Raw genomic sequence first — 23,554 nt, 5'->3', positions numbered from 1 at the left:
GTATCACAAAAGGCCAAAATGTGCAAAATGTACATAATGGTTGTGTGACACGGCTTAAAGTAAACAATATATTTTTAAGAAAAGCCTTACATTTAAGAAAAACTGAAAACATTCGTAAGATAAATGCTTTTGACAAAAATTTTAAAAATGTCCATAAAACTTGATGAAAAAAGTCTCATAGTAAATATTTAGCTCAATAGAAACTGTATTAGAAAAAAAGTGATTCAAAGCTGCGTGATATGAAAAAGAGTTACTGTCTTTTCCTCTCTTCCTGAATCCTGTATTTAACAGATAGATAAATATTTACAGACTCAAGGTCCAGGTATGAACACAACAAAAATACATAAAAGATAGTGAAAAATGAAATACAGTCATATAGAATAAAATCTCTAGTAGAAGTACTATAAAAGTAAGGAAATACTAAGAACAATAAAAGTGATAAAACATACAAAGCTTTAAAAAACACATATACCAGTATTTCCAATTTGGCTACTATTCTACAAGTGCTGTGTCTAATGTTGGTGAGCACTAAAATGATTCTATTTTTAGAAGCAGTTAGACGAATAAAACTATAAATTAAGTGTCTTAAAAGCGCTTGAAGGGTGTTAAATGCTGCACCAACAAACATTTCTGTAGCTATGCACCTTCGTGGTCATTTTAATAAAATTCTTAAGGCATAGTTGTAGGTCACCTGCAGCTTCTGCATGCTCGCTGCTTTACGGTTGGACCACAGATGGGCAGTGTAAGGAGGAACTTAAATAAAAGTATCTTTGTGGCAACTGAAGATGAATGAAATCTGCGTACAAGAGTGTCCTTTAAGTGCTTTACTGCATTTTGGATTAAATCTGATTCAATTTTCTTTTGACTGATTCATTAAGAAAACGCCTCGATTAAATCTGCCTGTCAGTGACGCAAATTAAAAGATCTCGTAATGCTGATCCCCAAACAAATTATATATAGGGTAGATATGATATGAGGTACCATTTATCAGCATTTAACCTCTTCTTACCTGACTTGATATAAATTACGGGTATATAAAAACAAGTGAACTTTAAGGGTTACAGAAAGATTTCTGAAGCTTTCGGTTTCCAGAAAACGAGAGAGCCAGAAAAATTGAAACAGCATTGAACTTTCCCTGGATTGCCAGCTGACCAAAATCACCTCAAAATATTGACCCATTTGAATTAAACCCTGGACCATGTAAAGTTGTCCAGAGAAACCTGTTTTTGTGATTCAGCCATTAAAAAGACCAAAACTGAAAAATATTATGACTGAAAAGATAATAGAGCGTCAAAGATCTGGTCATGAATTTATCACAGGTTTTTTTCAATGTGGCTGCTCTTTCTGTTCACAGTTATTTCAGTGTATTTATGACTAAGGTTTCTTAAATAAGATTTATAGATCTATGTATGTTTTGGCTTTTTTGTTGTTGTTGTTTTTGTTTCCTTGAAATAAAGCAATAAACTAGTGTGAGGTCAAATGTGATGAAGAAATTTGTCCCACTCAGGTATGTACCATGGCAACCAGCAATTTCCCTTTCGACATTTGCTAAATTTAGGACTTTTTTCGCATGTGAAAAACCTATCATCGCTTGTTGCAAACACTCGATTGTGGGGGCTACTGCCAAGTGTGACATAATGATTTGGTTTAGGAAGTAACCCATTTTCTAAAAGTGTTCATTATAACAAACCATAACTTGGAAAAAACAAAAATTTTTTATGTCCAGGAGTTGTCCTTGAATAGAACCAAATTAGTTTGGTGATCTGCAACATTTAAGCGTAACAAATGTGCAGACAAATTCGAAGGTGAGGGAGAGGATAAATAATTTTCCACGCCGCTGTAAGATTGAAAAGTAAACTGTTTTGAAATAACTGAGCAGTCGCATGGGAAACTGTTATTCTCAAACAGGCTTTTGGTACCGTCAGCTGAGTCATAGAAACCTGGTTACGAATGCCTTGCCCACTGATCCAGACCTGCGTATGTGAAGTTATATAACATGTGGTTGTGAGGAAAAAGGGCAGCAATCTCATCCTCTGCCAATTTGAACCAAAACACCATAGAAATCTCTTTTTCAGAGCCTCTACTTCAGATTTTCACATGGCAGCCTGCATGCATGAGTCCTACCACACCAACAAAATGGTAAAATCTCAGGAAAATATTTAACACCAAGCACGCACAGCATGGGCACACAGAGTACATCCTGTTGTGGTGGGGCTAGGAGAGACTTGGAGCTGCCAGGGTGAAGCAGACCACAGCCTCCCACTCCTCAGCAGTCTGAATCACAGCTTTTCTGAGACACCAAAGCAGCAACATCATCATCTACTGCTGTTCCATGGCTGTGACTCGCCTGTGGCTTTGCTGAGGAGGGGCTGTGTTTTTCTTGACGGCCAATTGCTAAAAGCAGAAACAATTTCAGACCAAGCCCTCAAAGATGTCAGGACTCAGCCTCGGAACCAGTGTATTTGTAAGATGTTCCAGCCGCTGGAGAAGACGACTTCTGTCAAAATGTAAAAATAGAAACATCTGAGAGTCACTGGGACACATTGTGTAGCGTGAATCATAATAGTATAAATATTCTGAATAATTATTTGCAACTTTACACTTGAATAGAGAGTGAAATGCTGCCTCTGAAGAATTTTCTATTTGAAGTAATTTTAAAGTTTGTTTCCAGCAATTTATTTACTAAAAAAGTTGGAACAAGACTAGGAAGCATTCAATTTTTAAATGAAAGTGAAAAAATGCCTCACGAATAACTGGATTAAGTTTCAAAATATCAATTATCTTGGTCTGGCATTGAACATAATTTCAAAGGTCATCTAAGGGAGCACAAAAGAGGGTTTATTACTCACTCTTGATGTTAAAAGACCGCTTGTATTATTGAAGAACTATTGCATCAAAATCTATGTTTTTTAAGACTTGATGCTCGTTTTCTGCCTCTTGGTGGTTTTGGTATTGATATAAATATTATGTGATATCCAGTTTGCCACATGTGATTCAAAGGAAAAAAAAAATTATCAAGTTTTTAAAGCCCGAATAAAAATATGCTTTCAATAAATAGATAAACTTGATGTTTATTTTTTATGGGAGAGGTATGAAAGGGCTAAGAACCATTTAAGGTTTCCTGCTGTTTCCTAGAATGAGATTACTAAAACTTTATCAGACAATAATTATCCTAATAAATGTGCTGAAAAAATGACAAAGCTGTGATCTCAGCTTGAACTGAATGAAAGGGTAAGCTGTTCTGTAATCTGACAAGCCAAAAGTTTATACTTTGCTGCATGGAAATCTGCAACGCTGCAAAGTCAAAGAGCAAAAAGCAAAATCTGCGTTAGTCAATTCAAAATCAATCCTCCATGGGCACCAAAACAGGATTTTTTTAATTACAAAGCTTTTTCTGGCACTTAAGTCCATGTTTAAAATGATTCATTAAGTTTAAAAAATCTGACAAAAGGAAGCAACTAAACAAAACAAACCAACAAAGAAAGACCTTTGCAAAATTTGGCTTGTTTAGCTTCTTTATGTTTACTTGTGTTGTTAGTAAAAAAAGGTGTAGCAGCTTCATGGGAAACAAATCCATGTCTCAACATGTTCTGTATTCCTGGCATTAAATCCACACGGAGCATTAAAAACATCATTATCTTTCAGGGTTGGATTTTAAAGTTCCCTATGAATATAGGATCTAAAAGACAGCAAATATCCGGCTTTTCAATTATTCTCTAAACTCTTTTTAGTAAAAAATTTATTTGACATTCATATACTGTTTAAACTCTCATCTCTCATAAAGATAGAGAGGCAGGATACATCCTGGACATCCATATAAATATAAATGTTCTCTAACACTCTCACTCCAACAGGAAATTTACAATCACCACTGAGCCTAATATGAGTGTTTTGGATTGTGGGAGGAAGCTGAAGTGACCACAGAAAACCTACGCACGCATGGAAGTGAAAACGCCCCGGCCATAATTCAAACAGGGCCAAAACAACAGCAGTGGGAAAGCAAAGACCAAAGCTCTGTGTGTCAGCAGGTACAACAGGGGAGGTTTATAAGTGAGCAGAAGCAGAACAATAAGTCCTTGGAATGCAAAAGAAAAAGTTCACAAACAAGTGAGGTATGGGATTTATTGTTTTGTACATCCCTTCAAATGTTTCCAAAAGTGTGGCTGGATTCTACTATTCAGAAATACTGGACTTCTGGAAGTCAGCTAGAAGACGTTTTCCTGCTAAAGTAAATTCTTCAGTTATAAACGCAGGTGAATTCAGGTTATTTATATGCTGCAGCAGCAAAGAAGGGGAGCAACAGAGAATCAACACCGCCCTTCTGCAGACCTGCTCCTACAGTTCTGCAGGACTGAGCATGACATCAGACCTTAAAAGCTTTATATGTCACCTAAAAACGTGTCTTTTTAGAATGGCTTTTAATACTCTGTGGTCGATGGCATTTAGGGCTCCGATCATTATGCTGTTTTTTTCTTTCTTCTTAATTTGTCTTATTTTAAACTTTCTTTCGACTTTCTTTTATTATAAAGCAGTTTGGTACCCTGAAGGAGTTGTAATATCGTTGCTTCTGTTATTATAATTGCATATAGATGAAGATAAACACAATTATGATTATTAAATTACATTCATGATTATATTATTTAAAAAACAAGTTGCAAGATTCAATAAGCTAAGTTTCTGCCTGCTCCTTTTCAAACATATTTGATATTGCTATTATTATTTTATAACTGTTGTTGTTATGTTAATATTACTGTCATTACTACTATTATCTATAGGTTTGTATGATATAAATAGTATTTTAATCATTAACACGTTTTAGACAAATTGAATTAAAAAAAAAAAAAAAAAAAACAAGCAAACAATGCCCCCACAGAAAAAGAACCAGTACATCAGACCAGGACTCAGCAGCTCACCTTCACTCTGAGCCATTTATAAGAAACAGGAAATCGAAACATTTGTAAAGAAAAAAAACATCCAGGCACTGTCATCCTGTACTTGTAGAGAAGATACACAAACTAAACAAAGTTGTCCACGCTGGATGTGTTTTATCCTCAATGCTACCTTTCCCCATCACAGTGAGGAATCTGTCGCCCATCTTTGTAAGCATGTACCCCCGCCTGTGGTCATGATGTGGGTCAGTCAAGGAAGGATTTGGCAGAGGCGGACAGTTTCAGGGTTTGTACCACACTCATGCTGTCGTAGTGAAAGTAAAATTGGAGTTTTATGTTAAATGGAAGTAGGAGGGGAACACACACGCGGCCGTCAAGATCCAGTGGAATGTAACCTACTTTTCTGTCAACACAACTCTGCTTGTATGGTTGGCTGACAGTGAATAATGAGTGAATTGTGAGGAAATTTAGTAGAAAACAAGTCTGCTGTTCACCAATTCTGCATCATTTAAGGTATTAAGATGGCTGAGGCGGATACAAGGGAGAATCTGCAGACATGCAATATTTCTATAAACATTTACAGTCCCGGTTTCCACTATGTTCAGAGGATGTAGCTAAAAGCTGGGAGTGTGTAGACCCCCTTTAATGCTCAGTGAGGAATTAAGAGATGTGATGTTACATAAAGGTTGAGCGGCCTGTATGTTCTCTGTAAAACACATTAGTGTCAAACAAACTGTTTAGTTTAATACCTTGGAGCATCTCTTCATTTTAAATTCAATAAAAAAAACTTCAGTGAACTTAGTTAAAAAACTAGTGAAATACTCTGCTGACACCTGGTGGACTTGGAAGGTCAATGCACCCTAAAAGAATGACAATGTGAAACCAATATGTACCAACGTCTTAAAAGTCAACTAAAATTCTTTTTTAAAAGAAAATGTAATCACAAAAAATCTAAAAAGAAAAAGACATGCACGACAAAACTGATTTTTTAAATATTTATTGTAAAAAAGGTGGAGTTTAACTTTAACTAGGATCTATTTGAACAAATCACAGATGTTTTGTCCTTTTTAGCATCAGTATGTCTGAACCCCACAAGTAGTCAGTCAAATTTACTGCAGAGCAGTCTGATTTTAAAACATTCAACCAATACACCAAACAACACATATATTTCAACAAAAGGCAGCAGACGCCTGTATTGTCTTGGAGCATTGTCAGACGGCGGCTGCATTGTCAGGAAGTCATTTGTGTTTTCTGCTCTAAGGAAGGTGCAAACAGCAATGCATAGGAGATTGACGGTAGGACGTACCAACATTTGATGGTACAGTCCAAGTCTTTGGTTTGTTGTGATTTTGGCAACGCCAGAGGAGGGATCAACCAAACCAGGAGACTTGCAGGTTTCAGCCAAATATGGCTAATGATCAAACTAACCACTTTCTAAATTGCGATTGCACAAGTTTCCATTTTGTTTCATCTATGTATCTATCAACAACTCTGTCTCATAAAACCAGTAAGAAAAGAGATAAATTCATATTTTTAGCAAAAAAAATCCCCCCAAACACACAATTGTGAAGGAGGATCAAAAGCTGTTTTTGTTTCAAATGTACTATTTGTGGTGAACGTGGACAAGTCTACCTTAAAAATGGTTCACATGTGCAATTCTGGAGAAAAACTGATGTTCAAATTGTAGTTGTTTATAACGTTAAAACAAATTGTTCTTTGCTATAATTCTTCCTTCATCTAAATATTTTATTTTTTGAATGAAATCCTTTGTTGTGCTCTCATCAGTCTTAGGACTAAAAGAAACATAATTGTCCAAAAGATTCCTTCTTGCACTTTGAAAAAATTTTTGAGAAATATAGTATACGTATATTCATTTGCCCCAAACATGCAGTGTAACCTGTGTTGTCCTTTCATGCAGCAGATGGTTTTTTGGGGGGCATCTCTATGTTCTTTTAGCAGGTTTGGCTATAAGCTGCCGTTCTCTCTCGAGCTCCTTTTCCCGCTGCTGCTCCTTCTCCAGAACCTCCTTCTGCTTCTGCTGCTGCAACTTCAGTGCTCTTTTCTAAGAAAGAAAAACAACCAAAAATTACTGAAATGCTTTTAACTTCATATTATTTTTTCCACTACCAGTAGTTGTTTCCCATCTCTCTCTTGCCTTTAGTTTTGTTGACTTTTCATGGAGCATGATCATCTCTTTCCGTATGTTCACCAGTTTATGGTGGTAAACTTTTGCTTCTGTAAACTAAAGACAAAAATAAAGTTTGCAGTTACTTTATCTGGCTGGAGAAGTGAGAGCAGAATGGGTGAGAATATGTTTTAATGTTGAAACATACCAAAGAATTGAGGTCCTGTAAGGTGTTGCACTCTCTGAACTTGGTGACTTCTTGATCCAGAGTATCCAGCAGAACTATCTGATTTTGTCTGGTTAAAGAAAAAGAAAATATTCACAAAAAAAGTTACAAATTCATAATAATGAACATAGAGTGAATATTCACCCAAGAACCTGTGGAAAAATGTCAAAATACTTTGTTTTTTAATTTAGTAGAAAAATCTAGGTAGGAACATTTCATTTTTGTTTCTCAGTAGCTAATCATTTTTTAGAAAACTTCCACCCATTTCTGCTACCTATGATTTTATCACTGCAGGCTACCGGTAATCCAAAATGACTTATGACACAAAACCTGGTAAAAGCTCTGTATTTTGTGTTTTCATTTCATTAAATTTCATGTTTGAACAAATCTTTGCATTTTGAACAGAGAAATATTATCCAAAGTTTTTCTATGTAACATTATGTTATGTTCATTGACGGTATATGAGAACTGGAGAGCATGAGTTTGACGGCACATAGAATATTGTTACTTTCGGCCCCAACCTAATCAAATCAATTCAGTTGCAATTTTTTTGTAATATAGAAGCAGTAAGTAAGTAAGTAGAGGCAGTAAGCAGTGCTTGGTCAGAGTCGGTATAAGTCATTGTTTCTATGGCAACCACTCTTGCCAATCAGGAGGGAGATTGTTGAAAGGCCACACCCCTACAATTTGAAAGCGAACTTGAAAGAATCTGTCCACCAGATGTGTGACATGGAGACCAGCATACTTGAGGCATGTGATTGGTCACTTTATACTTAAGAAACTAGCAACACAGAAAAAAATATCATGAACAATTATTTAGATAAGCAAGAAAATGTAAAAAATAAAGAAAGAAAGGAAAAAGAAAAAACTCTGACATATAGAAGGACTGAGTAACGGCCGTTTATTTCTCAATAGAAGTCTAGGGTTTTGGCTTTTTAAAGTCAGTGGGGTACTTCCTATTTGGACTGTGAGCAGTGGGAAATCACTCAGTCCAGACTCCTATTCAGTCAATGGTTATCTTACGCGTTGAATTAAAAAAAAACTGTAATGCTAGAAATTAGAATTTGAAGAAAAAAAAATTAGTACAGTTAGAATCTAACATGTGAGAAGTCCTTCAAATTAAGTAGGTCCTTTAAACTCTGCAGTGATTAATTCTAAGATCGTAGAATAATGCTCCTATGCAAGCCCAGTATATCAAATCAAGTCACCAATTCCCCAACTAATGTTTCTTTACATCAAAACACAATCCAATTTGAAAAAAACAAAAGCAAGACAAATGATCATTACACAGAAAAAAAAAGAAAAAAGATCAAAGTCACGCAATGCCACAAGCACACATACATACAACATAATAAAGCGTAAAATGATTCACTGACAAGATGCAAAGTAGAAAACTGGCTTTGTACTGAAGTGGGGAAGCAATATTTAAGGGATCTGTCCACACCAGTGACCCCCCCACTCAAGTTCACAGGGGACGCTACCACAGGAGCCCCAGATCAAAGCAGGGAGTCAAACCAGGAAGAGCCCACTGTTCAGAGAAGGTTCAATCACTGATGTGTAGGATCCCTCTGAGAAAAATATAACCCATTAGCCTTAAGTGAACATGTGGAGTTCTTACACACTTTTTTTGAAAAAACCGGTCCAGAGTTAATGCTGGCGAACAAAAAGGATTTCCTGAATCACCGCATGTAAACACTCACGTGAGCTCTTGGAGGGTTCGCTTTGAGTTTTGCAGATCCGGCAGGTAGTGGGAGAGCAGCCCCTCAGTGAGCTTGTCCACTGCTTCCTTATCCACAGACACATTTTCTACATGGGCTGAACTCTCCTGACCCGACAGATCTGTCAAACAGTTCACATTTGTCAAAAGTGAGAGGAAAACTCCCTTCAATGCATTCTTAAATGGCTGCATAACTTCGTTCTAACCATGACCTCCTTATAAATCGGGACCTGAAAATCTTAGCCTCTGGTATTTGACTGCTGACATTTGAAATGCAGCGTTGCTGTGTTTCCTTTGATGTAAATGAAGTCACATTTTTAACCATCACTAAGAGTTGACAAATCCAATAAGGTCATTATCAAGATACCGACCTATGAAAGGAAGCCTTGAAGCATGCAACCATGGCTAAAAAGAAAAGCCAAAAACGGCGCTGGACTTTCAGGACGTATTAATCCAACCAAAGAAGCTGCTTTAAATCGTTTTCATAGAATCCTTTAAGTGTAAACAGCACATCTATCAGGAAATAATAAAGGGACATAAAAAAAGTTGGAAGAAATATAACATTTACTGATTAAATCTAAAAAATAATGTTGGAAAGTCAAAGTAGTAGCCATGTTTTTCCTTTCCCTTCATTTATTCTACTAATCAGTATAATGCTTCTGGTTGTTCAAAAAGCAGAAATATCTGAATTTTATGGCAAAACCTCTTAAAACAAGGAGTATAATTTTTCATCTGAGTTAACTAGGGTGAGTTTTCACTGGCAAAATGCTTAAAATGAATTTAACTCAGATTCACATGTTCATAGTTTAATTCAGTTTACAGTTGAGTTTTGTTCCCCTTTACATCTTTTTTTAATTTTATTTTCATTTCAAAACCAATTTGTTTGGTAAGGATAAACTGCTTTCATCTAAATACTAATTTAAAGACCCACTCAGAAGAAACTTGTGTTTTTGGTGGGTTTTTTTCCGTGTTCTTGTTGCATTACTCCCATAAAGGAGGACATGTTTTAAGAAAATTAAGCTAAATTGTATTTCTGAGTATTTCTTCATTCTAAACGTTTTGAATCAGAAGCGGACAAGCTTGAAAAAGTTTGAACCTATAGCGGCAAGCCAAAAGCTCCCTGCTCCGCTCCATTCTGATGCATCCACGTCTTTGTTTTCCTCGTCTGAGCTGGCATCAAAACTGTACGGCTGGATAACTCTGATATTGCTCGCCATTTTTGTTGCAACGTTAATGTTAGATTGGGTTATGGGGGCTGTAAGCTAGTGAGAGAGAGCGTAAACAGATGATGTCGGGAAGCGGGTTAGGTTTCCTCCGCACCAACAGTCCCACCTCCAACGCAAAGGGGAATTTCTGATGAACTACTCCTGCTCTGCAGAAACTACGTCCTAGAAAATAACAAAGGTTTTTTTTTTTTTTATATTGCCTAAAAACGGCATGATCAAAAGACCAATGGGAACTCTTAAAATAGATCAAAAGATGATTAAAGTGGGACTTTAAACTGAAAATGTTTCATAGATCAATGACTTTTTATATTTTGACATGTCTAACCACTACGTTGTTGTTGTTTTTTAAATAGCTTTTTGGTTTTAAAAAAAAAAAGGAAATACATTGAGATTAAAAAATAGATCATTGGATACAGATGCTGTAATGTTTCGTTTTCAAAGTCCTGATTAAAGTAATTAAACAGTGAAAGAAAAATGATCAATCGTGTTTTAATACCAGTGTTGGTTAAAGGTCATGTGGGTTAGGGTCAGGCAGGCAAACACACCTTCCCTGTGTGGAAGTTCACCCTGGGACAAAGAGCCTTCATCGTCCATCTCCTCTACCTCCACGGGAAGCGACTGTCTGGACCCAGCCTGGTTATCTGCAGAGGTACAATTACATCGGATGACTCTAACGGTACTATCTAGTGAAATGGGATGTCAACTTGACTTCCCCGAAGAATCACAAAATAAAAGCAGCTTAAAATTAGTATCAACATATGGAGTCTGTCTCTAGCTAGCTAGTCAAGTTGGTTCCTGAGCAAAGCTATCCACTAAACGGCGGCGGTCAACCCCATCCCTCAGCGGTCACCAGACTTATTCAAACACAATGGTGTCTTCTTTAAATCAAAAGCAAATACTGACTTTAGCGGTGCTTCGTTGAGTTTATGTCGAGAAAGGACAACGGCGAGGTTTCGGAGTCGCAGCAACGCTGGAGACTGCGTCATGTGACCGCTGCGTCATCACGTGAGTCCCGACTGGCAAAACTTGCTCGTGAACGTTGGGAGCTAAAGCGGCGCCCGGTCTCTGCTGTTTACGCCGCTATTATGACCATGTCCGTTTCTGAAATGACAGCGGGTTACGGTTTAACTAGCGAACAGTCTTCATTTGGTGAGTCTGTCTCTGGTTTGGAACTAACTTGGACTTTGTAACGGCTGTCTGTCAGCCGCAAACACTATAGCTAGCCTGTCAGTGCTAGCAAAAAATAGCCGAGACAGACAGTTTCCCGAATTCAAAGTTTGCCAGGTCGGGGTTGGAATAACTTATTTAAAACAAACTAAAAATAAAACGACATGGAGTTTTTCCGTTTGTGTGTGGTTAGAATGCAGCTACCGGGGCCCAAAAAACAATGACTCGTTCTGACACAGTTATTCCGCTTAAACATCACTTTCTGTTTTCAGGAAGGAACAACTTGAACTGCGCTTCCTCCATGGCGCCCCCTGGCCTATGAAGATGTGAATCATTACCACGACACGACGGCCACTTCAGACGCTGCCTACTAGTGAAGATGTCAGGTGGGAACCTCTTGAGCAAAGTGCGCTCAGCCTTCAGAAGGGAGCGAAGTGACTGGGACCTGAGCGACACGGCTCCCTTCGACTTCTCCGACGAGCTAGTGGAAGATGAGACCCCCAAATTCAACAAGCTGAAGGTGGTGGTCTCCGGGGAGATGACGGACTATGCAGCCGGGGCTCCGTCCAACGGAGTGACGGTGAGCACATTAGTGGCGGACGATGACGACTCCCTGCTGGATTCGTCCTCCAACTCGGGCTGTCCGGGCTTGAACATGGACCCTTGTGACAACTGCACCAAGAAGAGGGAGAGGATCAAACACAGGAGAGTGATGAAGAGGCTGGTCATCGCAGCTCTGCTCTATTTTTTGTTCATGACTGGAGAAATTATAGGTATGTAACCCTTCTGCTAATTGAGTGAGCCATTGTGCAGAAATGTTTAGTGTTTCTCTTGAAAATGATCATAAATATCTAGTTTTTAAGCCTTTAATCATTTGTTTCTGCAGCTCCAAAGATACGTTTTATTTTTGAATCATTTATTCAGCTAAAAAACTCATAAAGCCGCTTGTTGTTGTAACACAATGGCTTCATTCTGTTGAGATATTTTATGACAGCTGGTTAAACAGTGACCTGTAGTTCCTGACAGATATGCCGAGTAGTTTCCAACATTTTTGTTTGTTTACAGAAGAATTTCATTATCAGATGAAGCTCTGACTGTTTGTTTATACAAAACTGAGTTGTCTTGTGAAAATTACATAAACCTTTAGGTGGAAGAACTGACTTAGTCAGCTTTCCTTTAACAACGACGAGCTAAAGCTATCAAACATTAACCATAATGAAGTAAAACTGTCTGCTATATCGCATTCTCATACCATTTGTCAAAATGATCCATTGTACTTCTTTAAAAAAAAGAACACGTTTTTTTGTGGTTTTGGGAAAGTTGCTCTAAATGTTCCCTTCAGGTCTGCGTCATGTTCTCCTGTTTCTACTGTCTTTTGTTTTAAGTTTGCAGTGCAGTTTCTTTTTAACGTGAAACCACTCCAAAAGAGCGTCATGATGGCATCACATTCGTTGCCATTTCTTAACATGAAAAATGTATGCTTAACAGTGGAACACGGTTTTTGTGGCATCCTCATCAGCTATCTTTGCCGTCACAGGAGGATTCAAAGGTCTTGTGTTTCTGTGAGTTCACTTCCACTGAAGGCAAGTGGACGCAGTAGGAAACTGGGACTCGGTTGTTGTGATGACAAAAGCTTTAGAGACTTCTCCATGTTACACACACCCAAGGAAAACATACACTTCTCCGTGCGGCTGTTTTATGCGACAACGTGGAAAGCAAAGCAAATTGTTGACACATTGTTAGTCAGGTTGTTTACCAAACTCAAACATTCAGAAACAAAGTTTGCAAATGTTGCATACATGTAAAGTAAATTGTGTTAAATGTAAGCTTAGAGCTGTGACGTGTGGGATTTTTGATCACTGCGGTTATGAACCAGCAGGGGGCGCGGCGTCGTGGTTAACCGGTTAACGCTAACTGAGGATAGCAACATAGAACAGTTCAACACAGCTTAATGTTGGTCGCCACAGTAAAATTTGTGACAAAGAGAAAACTTGTAAAAAACCGATTGGTGTATTTCTTTTGTTTCTCGTAGTGAAATGTGGAGGAGTAAGTAAACCTTTGATTTTAGGAGACATTTTAGTGTCAGTTGGGGGCTGTTAGCAATTGTTTTGATGGGTTTGCAACAGTGTCAGGCTTTTAGTTTTTTATTAATTTTTTCAGAAATTTTGCTACTACACTTATTAGATTATGTACTCTACTCAAATGTGTTATATTTATATATTTTTTTAAAATAAATTTTTGATCAATGTATGAAATAAAATGTAAGCAAAATTGAAAGGTTTATAAGATTTATAAACACGTTACCTACGACTCCAACCACATTCTTGATTTAAATACGTACAAGCTAAATTAAGTTGTTGATGAAAACAGATATTTTTGGATTTTTTTTTAATGTGACCTTTTTTTTTTGTTCTTGCAGGCGGATATGTGTCAAACAGTTTAGCCATAATGACTGATGCAGTGCACATGCTAGCAGATGTTGTGGGGATCTTATTCTCTCTTCTGGCCCTCTGGCTCTCCACTAAACCGCCCACCAAAAGATTCACATTCGGTCTGCATCGACTTGGTGAGTTTTGGCAGAAATCCCTTTTCTTTTCTCTGTTAGAATGTGGCTTCATTTGTTTACATACAGAATCTGTCCAAAAAATGTTCCCTGTAAACTAAATATGGCTTTGGCTCTTTCTCAGAGGAATTATTGATCATTTCATAACAAATGGCTCCCAGATAAATGAGGCCAGTCTTATTTGATTTCTGAATGTAAAAGTCCTCTAAAAAGCTGCTACCACTCACAAAAACATAAACAAGCTCAACTCAGCCGAAGAGCCACATGACACATGACAGGTTAATCGATGAACACCTTTACTCTGTGATTTCTCCACATTTAGTCAAATTCCCATAGAAAACGATTAAAACGATGCAAACAACAACCTTTAAGCATAGTTGCAAGCAAGGGAGTAGAGGTTAAAGCCAGAAAAATCTAGTATCCCTGTGAGCTATATGTATGGACGTTGCTCTGAAAACGTCTCTCTTTATGAGCAAAGTAGGTCAAATGTGAACTCTGAACAGAAAAGAGGCTGAGATGTCTGTTTAGCTTTTTTAAGACCAGGTCATTTGTGTTCACACTTGTGGTTTCTTAGTTAGAACACTAAGCTTATGTCAGCTGGCTATCAGCAACTTTTGTTTTGGTTTGCTTTCACAATGCACTTTTGAGAGTGGACCAAGTGCTTTGGCTGCTATTTCAGGGGAGAGGGTTTCCTGAGACACAGTTACAAAGGAGAAAATAATTTGGAAGAAACAAAAACGAAAACTCAGCTTGTGCTTTGTGTTCTTTTGTATTTCTGTGGGTTTATATAAAGAAGCATCTAAATCCGTCTCAGCTGACGAGAAATTTTCCAGATGATTCTGGTCTGAAGTTGCACTAGCTCCATCCCGTCAGGCTTTACTTGCTAACAGACATTTGACCCACCCTTTTAAGGCACAGCAGGATTCATCTGTTTAGTCCTCCTTTAAATTTCACATGAGCTTTCATGCTCATACAAATGAAGCAAATCTAAACAGCCAGACATCTTTTGCTCCTCATGCAGGTAATGGCTGACTCTTTTCCATAAAATCAGAGATGGAGAAGCAAATGTGATTAAAACTCGACTTGCAGACGAACTAGACTCAAACACATCAGCTTGTGTTTGTGGACCGGTCCATAAAGGCTTGTTCAGACTCTGCAAAACATCGGGGAAAGACAAAAATTCACCCAGTCAGCATCGTTGTATCACAGAAAAAGAAGTTTACTGCTTTTGGCAAAAAAAGAGAAAAATGTTCTGTTCAAGTGTGTTAAAAATTAATGTAAAGCAAGAGGTGTTTTGACAATCACTTATTAGGGTTGAAATCTCCTAAACATTGGTGTTTTTATCTTTTTTTCAAAAAAGACCAAATAAATTGTTATCTTTGATCAAGTGAGCCATGGATGTTTTCCAAAAAGCTTTTGTTTTTTGGCTTGGTGAAGGTTTTTGCTAACACAACAGTCCTTTGTCGTTGCAGAGGTGGTGTCAGCCGTGCTCAGTGTGGTGCTTATCTACATCCTGACTGGTGTTTTACTTTATGAGGCGGTTCAGAGGACTGTTCACCAAGACTTCAGCATAGATGGGGATGTCATGCTCATCACTGCTGCTGTGGGAGTGGCTGTTAATCTCATGTATGTAAAACCTTTGGATTATTATTCAAAGCCTTTCAAAAACATGCAAAGCCTTAACATAAGGTTTCTTTACAAAATAAAACTGTGCAAGTGTTATATTATAAAGTCATTATATAATATTTGATTTCAGTTCATGGGATTCAGTTCATCAGTTCCAAAAACGATGATGTAAGTTAAAGTTGAAAGATTATTGATGTCCTCTGGTCTTGGTTTTCTAGAATGGGCTTTTTGTTAAACCAAGGCGGCCACCTACACTCGCACAGCCACGGTCACGGCCACTCGCACAGTTCTGCAGCTGCTGCAGGTTCACGGCCGGCTGGGTCTGGTCAGCCTCATGGGAGCCTGGCTGTGAGGGCTGCCTTCATCCACGCTTTGGGAGACCTCCTGCAGAGCGTCGGGGTTCTTATTGCTGCCTATGTTGTCCGGTTCAAGGTACACTGACAAAAACATCAACAAAGAACTTTTTTCAGAACTTGCTTCTCATTTTTCTCTCATATTTAAATATTTGGTTTCCTTATTATTGTTTTCATTCTTAAATTTTACAGCCAGAGTTTAAGTTGGCAGACCCCATCTGTACCTACATCTTCTCAGTCCTGGTTCTTTTCACCACAATCCGCATCATTCGAGACACAATAGTCATTGTGCTGGAAGGTGAGTCTTTGCTCTATTTCCAATGTCCATTTAATGTCATCTTTGCTTCGGATAGGAGATCTATAACAGTAAAGTTTCTGTGATGGTATGTCAGGTGTGCCCAGACACCTTGACACTCAGCGAATCAGAGAAGACCTCTTGAAGCTGGAGGATGTCCAATCCATCGATGAGCTGAACGTGTGGGCACTGACGGCTGACAAGACGGCTGCTATAGTTCATCTACAGCTCAGTGAGTAGCTTCTGTCCAAAGCAGCCTGCAGGGTTTCAACATGTGGGGTTCTGTGGGATTAGGTTAACTGTCAGCCTCGGGAGTTGAACCAACCAACAGACAGAAGTACGACTAAGAATCAGCCTCCCAATTTTACTTGTAGTCTTTGAATACAAATACTCCTCTTGTACCTATTTATAGCTTTTTTTGAGGGTTCTTGACAGCTGGAATTTTTAGTTTACTGTACAGGTGTTAACACAAGAGGGAGCTGTTCAGTTATTACTGGAGAACAACAATAGGGATGAACATTTTTCCAGTTCATCAAGATATAAGACACAACAATGAGTTTATGCTATAACACTGTCAGACTTTGCTTGAGATGTGGACTAAAATTAACAAAATTGTACAAAACCACAATGAACAAAAAATTATATTTAACTGAAAGGGTAACAACTAAGCAAATGTCCCAAAGTGGAAAAAGTCACTTCCTTTACTTTAGCAAGTTATTACAAGTTTCAACAAATATTAATTAATCAATCATTCAATGATATGTTATTAATCCTACGAAAGGGAAATAAGGTTACAGTACAACTCGAACAAATATGTCAATCGTAGAGTTTCATACCCGTTTAAAGTCCCTATTATTAGCTATCTATGACTGTTCTGTTGTTGTAAGCTGTGAGTGATTTTAGGAACATTTTTGACATGCAGTCCTCTTTACACAGGCTAAAAGTTGAAAGTATACATTGAAAATTGACCAATAAAGCTTTCTTTTGGTTTTAAAATGGCACAATAGTACATTCAAGTAAAACTGTTTATTATAGCATGAAAATACAAGTCTTCAGCAATCGAAATCATGTTTTTCATTAATCACTTGTTCATTTTTTTTACTGTTGTGTACAAATCCACTCTAAAATTTGTTTTAAAGCAAAAACAAAGAACCAACAAGGTGTAATATCAACTCAGGTTGAACACTGTCCAAAACTGAGACAAAAAAAGTTAGATTTATTGTGAAGTTTTGGCACCACCATACCTTTTCTGCTTCAAAGCCTGTCTGTTTTGTATTCAAACGCATGTTTACGTCTGCAGCACCTTCTAGTGGTCACAGTTGGGAGGACGTTCAGGCGAAGGCCCGCCACCTCCTGCTTCACACCTACGGTCTCAGCAGGTGCACAGTGCAGGTCCAGACACACAGAGAGAGGATGGTACGCAGCTGCGCCAACTGCCTGCAGCCAAGCGCCTGAGGGGAGATGTGCGCTCACACGAACGTCAGCAGTTCGTCCCGTGGAGACAGGAAAGCAGAGAACACAATGCACAGGAGAACCTACAGGCCAAGACGCCGTTTTTTTTGTAATGGAAATAACCACAGCAAACTGATGTATGTGGAATAAAGATTGAACCATGCAACAGAAGAACAGATATAACCGGGGAGTGAGCACAGCCTGCAGGGACTTTATGCCCTCATTATGCTTGAAAAACCCTCGGTGTGTACGTTGAATGCTTATTCTGATTAAAATCAGACAATAATTTTGTCCTTAATTCACCATTAACGCCTATTAAACTTTTTTTTTTATTATTAATATCAGAAAATGTTGAAATGTACATTTTACTTTGTGTGTAATATGTTTTTTCTTATGTACAAAAGATTCCTCATGGGATTTATTATCTGGTCGTTGTCACTGTGAGCTAATGTTTCTATGGATGCTTGTAGTGACTAATCATGAGCACAAGGGGGTGTTGCACTTCATCAAGCACCATTTCTGTTCGTCAACCAAAGTCTGCCACCATGCGAGATTGTACGTGTGTGTGTGGAGGGAGGAGTCAGAAAAAGCTGGTTCAGATGTTCCTTAAATTAGTTCAAAGGTTCTGTTTTTACTTTCATTCTAACATGACCATAACTCTGACAAATGGGTAACTGACGGTTACTGACAATCAATCTTACTGATTTAAAGTGTTTGGAATGCGATGTATTCTAATTTTTCATTTCAGAGTTTTTGCATTTAATTTGAAACAGGTTGAAACTTGTCAAACTCAGTGTTAAGAACAGAATTTGTGTTGTCATAAGCAAGTACTAAATGTTAGAGATCAGAACACCCTTATTTAGCAGATATGTATTACCAAAACAAATTTATTTTTGCAAATTAAAATTGCTTGGACTTGAAAGTTTTCGCAATAGTTTTTGGAAGTCTCTGAGACAACACATTGCCTTTGAGTCACAGTCATTTATGGCTTTACACAAAGCACTCTGTGTAGGAACGTCATCATGTAGATGCATTGCAATATTTGTCCAGGCTGCTATATAAATGTTAAGGTTTGTGTTCTTGCCTCCCTGCTTAATAGTCAACAGCTTTGTAATTTTGATCTTCTGCAATCTGCTTAAAATGACTGCAAAACTCTTAAGAACATGAAGTAAAAACAATAGTAATTCAAATAACTGCTCAAAAGTTAAGAGCAGTGAAAAAAAGATTAAAATGAACAGAATCAGACAAAAATTACTGTAAAATTTCCAGATGTCAATATTTTTAGTTACTATATCCTGAGAACCAACCGTTTGGTTTATGCCCTCTGTAGGGGACATTTTCTTTTGCACTAGGTCATTTGGTCCTGATGTGTTTAAAACAGGACAACATGGTCTTTCCATTGATGTTATGTGTTTGGGTGAGATATGGAAACTTTGAATTCTTGGGGAGACAAAATAGTGACTAAATAGAACACAAATACTTGGGTTGGTTCTCAAAATTACAAAAAAATTCTATGTCTTTGGCGACAAGAAGGCCTTTAATTACGTATAGCATAAAATATAAATACTGGTATTGCATTTGTGCTAATTTCCAAATTAGTATTATTTTCAAACACCTTGGTTGAAGCTGATATATCTTAACATTTAGGCTTTTATTTTCCTGTATTGAGGACGTAACTCCAAATATTTTCCATATTTTGAGGTTAACATTGAATTTTCAATATAACATAAACATTTTAGGCCTCATCCTTCCCTTAACTGCTTCTTTGTAATCACCAGACGGCAGGTTTGTTGTCTAGTAATTATTCTTTTTGTTTTCCGTGTTCATACATTGCCTCTTTTCCTCAGACATTGAGGTATACAGTTGGTCTTTAGTTTAAGTTATAGCTACTCATGGCCTAAAGAAGACTGCAGGGGAAACATCTCATGGAAAGCCACACATTTATACTTTCATTTACCTGGTAAAAAGAAAAAAAAATCTTCTAAAAGTTTATCTTTCTAACTTTCTTTTTGTATTCATTCACAGAGGTTGAACAAAGATTCAAAAAATATTTAGACTGGAAAAAGCACATTGTGCTGAAGAAGAGTCTTAAATTTTTATCTTTAATTTACTTAGTATACTCTTTTTATTTTTAAAAAGATGTATGTTTTGTGTGTTTGCTTTGTCAATACAGTCATTATTTTTCCTTTCATGCATTTATTTTTATTTGACGGGTTTAAATTACTTTGAATGAGGGATTGAAACATGAATTGATCTCTCTATGTGTTTAGGTTAAGTTATCTTCACTAGGTGGTGCACTTGTGTTACGGTAACAATTTTGTTTTTCAGCTCTGTGTAACTGAAAAAAGCCAAAAGACTGACTGATGAGTTTGTTTGGGAATAAAATATTTGCCCTTTAAAACAAAAAAGTTTGATGAGTTGAAAAAAATTGGTTTGAAGGAGAAGTGCTATTCAACTATATTTTTGCTTGCTGTCACAAAACAGGGTTAATGTGTATATGGTTTATGTATCCTGGGTTAACAACTGTGATGTGGGAGGGTCAGTTTCCAGGCAACCGTATCATAAAGCTCCTGCAAAAGGCGGGCAACATGTTTACAGTCCTCAACGGTGTGCTTTAGTGGAAAATGCAACATACAGACTAAGTCACCCAAATTCAGGAATGACCTTTTCAAATTTTCAGGTGAAGCTTTTAGAAAGGTAGGATGATGCTACACCTTTTTCTTTTCATGTGTTGTGCAAGCATTACCTGCACAACTGGCTGGCCACATGTTCTGCAATGTCATGATGTGTGTGCAGAACAGTCACGTAGACGGATTCCGGAGCACATGCTCAGTGCGTCCTTCCTCTTTCATTGTCTCCTGAAATAACCTTTCAGCATGCAGCCAGTTAGGTGAAGTTGAGCTGTGGCTGTTGGAACGCCCTCTTCCGTGCAAAGTTGTGTTTCTGCTGTAAGTACAGTATACTACAGACAGGCCTGTGCCTGTCCAAAGTACACCCTGTTGATGCCCTCAAAAGCTATAAAATGCAACTGTGTGAAAAACATGATGGATTTTTGGGTGAGAAAAGGGGGTTTTTGAAATGTAAAACTGCCTGTCTGACATGGGGACACGACCACATGTGTAAGTGAAACCAAAACTGCAGGAAATACAATCCCTCTGTCTCTCCCTTCATTTCTTTGTGTTCAATAATTAATTAAAACTCCCATCAGAGTCCTAATGGTGCACAAGCAGACTTGAACAAAAAAAAAAAATTCTGTTGGCCGGGATAGGCATTAAGAGGATTATCTATGTGGGGTAACGGCCTTTAAAAGCATTGACTACCCACTGAGCCATAAACTGATCAGATTAAGTCATATGCTTTATTATTTTATATCTGGTCAAACTGATAACAAAAGTCTTTAGACTGAAAACAACATCCAAATATTCAGAGATTTATCAGAACTGACCCACTATGAAAGCATGAGACCTTCAATGCTCAGAAAAGATAATTCAAAAGTTTGATTATTTTAGCAGTACACTGTAAGATGAATTTAAGGATGAGATACAGCTCTCCTCGAATAATTTATTTGAAGATTGACAGGATAAAGGAGATAGTGTAACTGAAAAACTTCATCTAAATTTTGTATCAAGCTTGTATGGGATTGTCCATTTGCAACCACTGCAGCAGGATGAAAGATGAAAGAAAGTTAAAGTAATCATTCATTAGCTGTACAATCATTCAGAAGTGCCACAATAACATTTTACCCTTTATCTACCCAAACCCCTTGGGGGAGTAACACATACATGTTTTCTGAATATGCTGGTTGAGCAGGCAGTTAGAGAGCATTTATGCCGTGTTGGTTTAAAAAATGTATATGTTCCTATTTTCTACTGTAATGAGTTTTACATTTTTGCAGGGATTTTTAAAATCAAATTATAACATGTAAACATTTAATACATTTATAAAATTCAACCTAAAGAATTTGTTTCCTTTCTCAATATCTCCAGACACAAAGACAACATTTCACTTTTTTTACTATGTTATGGTCAAGTTCTATCCATCCCAAATATAGTATTAAAATATTTTAAAGGGAGGTGAATACATATTTTTCTGTGAAGGGGAAAGTTTTAACTTTGTTTTAACTTCTCTGAGTTGAAAAACTTTTAGTGGATAGAATTGAGTATAGAGCACAAAAAAGCACGTCAGCGCATTAAACTAGAAAGACTTGAATTGACAGAGTGGACACATACTGGAAAACAAGCACAGTCTTTCAATTAAAGGCTCACAGATGTGGATGCCAGTGGCGTTTTTTATGGGCTGACATTTGTGTGTATTCTGCAGCCGATTCTGCTTTTCACTGTTTTAGAGTAAATAATTCTTTTAATATTACTGAATATTGCTTTAGTTTGCACTTCAGTTCCATGTTCTTTTCTTTGTGTTTGAAATTCTTCTGATTTTTCACGGTAAAACAGGCCTGCAAGAAATAAATGAAAACGTTTTGATGCATATTTGAAAAACTTTCTTTAAAAACGCAAAAAAAATTAATAATCAGCCAATGAAAAATGGTCAAAGCAAGAATTCTTTTTTTAAGAAACAAATTCCAGTCACTAAGATGTGTTTTCTTAAACTAAGAATATTTTTCTATAGAAAAAAATTCTTGATAAGATTGTTTGCTTGCTAGCCCTTGTGCTATCCTAGGCACTTTGACATTGGGAGTTGGGTCATCTAGACCCAGTAAACAGTGCGCTGAACCTTTTTTCTTCAATGATTTGTGATCTTCACTGGTGTCCATGGATTACATGAAATCTTTCCACCTTTATCCACCTTTGTCATGGTAAGGGAGAACACGTCAATGTAAGGATCGGGTCATCTGGACCCCATAGGATAGCACAAGGGCTAGACAGACAATCAGAAAATAAGACAATTTTTCTTGAAACAATGGTCTTTACTTTTATAAGATTCATATTTTGCAGTGTTCAAAGTGTCATCCGATTTTTTTGTAAACACAGCCACATGCCTTTCAAATTTTTACTGAATAAAAAATAATAAGGAGGGCTTTTGTACTGGCGCTCTTTCAGTTCTTGAACTGGGTCAAAGTTTAACTGAATGAAGGAGACATTGAAATATTATTTTAACTGTCAGTTCTCTGTCATTTTAGCTGGTGTCTGTATAAAGTGGGACCAGATTTATGCTCTTCAAAAAGTCACGTTTAATAAACAACACACTGAAGACCCACTCGGATGAAGATCATGTTTTTGAGGTTTTCAACTGCATTTTTCTGATGATGGAGGACACATACGGTAAAAAGAAAATTCAGCTAAAAATTACATACACTTGTGAATATTTCTTTATTTCTGTTGTTGGGAACCAGGAGCAGACAATAAAATGCCTTTGGAAAAACCTTGTAGGTGTGACATAGAAGCTATTGGTGGGCCAGAAGCTCCTTGCCCCGCTCCATTCTGATGCATCCACTTGCAGACAAATAGATCCATGTCCATCTTTGTTTTCCTCGTCTGAGCTGGTATCTGTCTCAAAACTGTACAGCTGCATAGCTCCAATATTGCTCACCATTTGGTTGTTAGGCTGGGGTTGTGGGGGGCTGTAAGCTAGCTGGAGTGATGCTGCAACAGGTGCCGCAAGAGATGGAGGATGAAAGGTCAGTGCAGGGTTTTATAGAGTTAGGAGGTGTGTCTCCTTAACCCTTGTGCTATCTTAGATGACCCTTCCCCTTACATTGATGTGTTCTCCCTACCATGACAAAGGTGGATAAAGGTGGAAAGATTTCATGTCATCCATGGACACCAGTGGAGATCACAAATCATTGAAGAAAAAAGGTTCAGAGCACTGTCTAGTGGGTCTAGATGACCCAACTCCCGATGTTAAAGTGCCTAGGATAGCACAAGGGTTAAGGAAGCTTGGAGTGGATGCCTCGGAGT

General features: G+C 37.6%; 2 protein-coding genes across 2 annotated transcripts; one reads left to right on the top strand and one right to left on the bottom strand.

Moving 5' to 3' along the window:
* Positions 1-5,870: 5,870 nt before the first annotated feature.
* On the bottom strand, positions 5,871-11,193 carry bloc1s6 (biogenesis of lysosomal organelles complex 1 subunit 6). Its single transcript, XM_004066898.3, has 6 exons — positions 11,087-11,193; positions 10,729-10,824; positions 8,941-9,079; positions 7,223-7,310; positions 7,045-7,131; positions 5,871-6,951 (listed from the first exon to the last, which is right to left on the bottom strand). The coding sequence occupies exons 2-6, from the start codon at positions 10,775-10,777 to the stop codon at positions 6,832-6,834; spliced, it is 483 nt and encodes a 160-aa protein (XP_004066946.1). The 5' UTR covers positions 10,778-10,824; positions 11,087-11,193; the 3' UTR covers positions 5,871-6,831.
* Positions 11,194-11,215: 22 nt separating this feature from the next.
* slc30a4 (solute carrier family 30 member 4) lies at positions 11,216-18,561 on the top strand. The gene is made up of 8 exons (XM_004066969.4): positions 11,216-11,332; positions 11,623-12,123; positions 13,770-13,916; positions 15,386-15,539; positions 15,758-15,971; positions 16,085-16,190; positions 16,285-16,419; positions 17,488-18,561. Exons 2-8 carry the CDS (start codon positions 11,730-11,732, stop codon positions 17,640-17,642), a joined length of 1,305 nt encoding a protein of 434 aa, XP_004067017.1. The 5' UTR covers positions 11,216-11,332; positions 11,623-11,729; the 3' UTR covers positions 17,643-18,561.
* The last annotated feature ends 4,993 nt before the right edge of the window (positions 18,562-23,554 follow it).

The sequence above is a fragment of the Oryzias latipes genome, chromosome 3, assembly GCF_002234675.1.
Source record: "Oryzias latipes chromosome 3, ASM223467v1".
NCBI classification, from domain to species: Eukaryota; Metazoa; Chordata; class Actinopteri; order Beloniformes; family Adrianichthyidae; genus Oryzias; species Oryzias latipes.
Note: the sequence above shows the minus strand (reverse complement) of the source record. Positions and strands in the feature narration are given on the sequence as shown.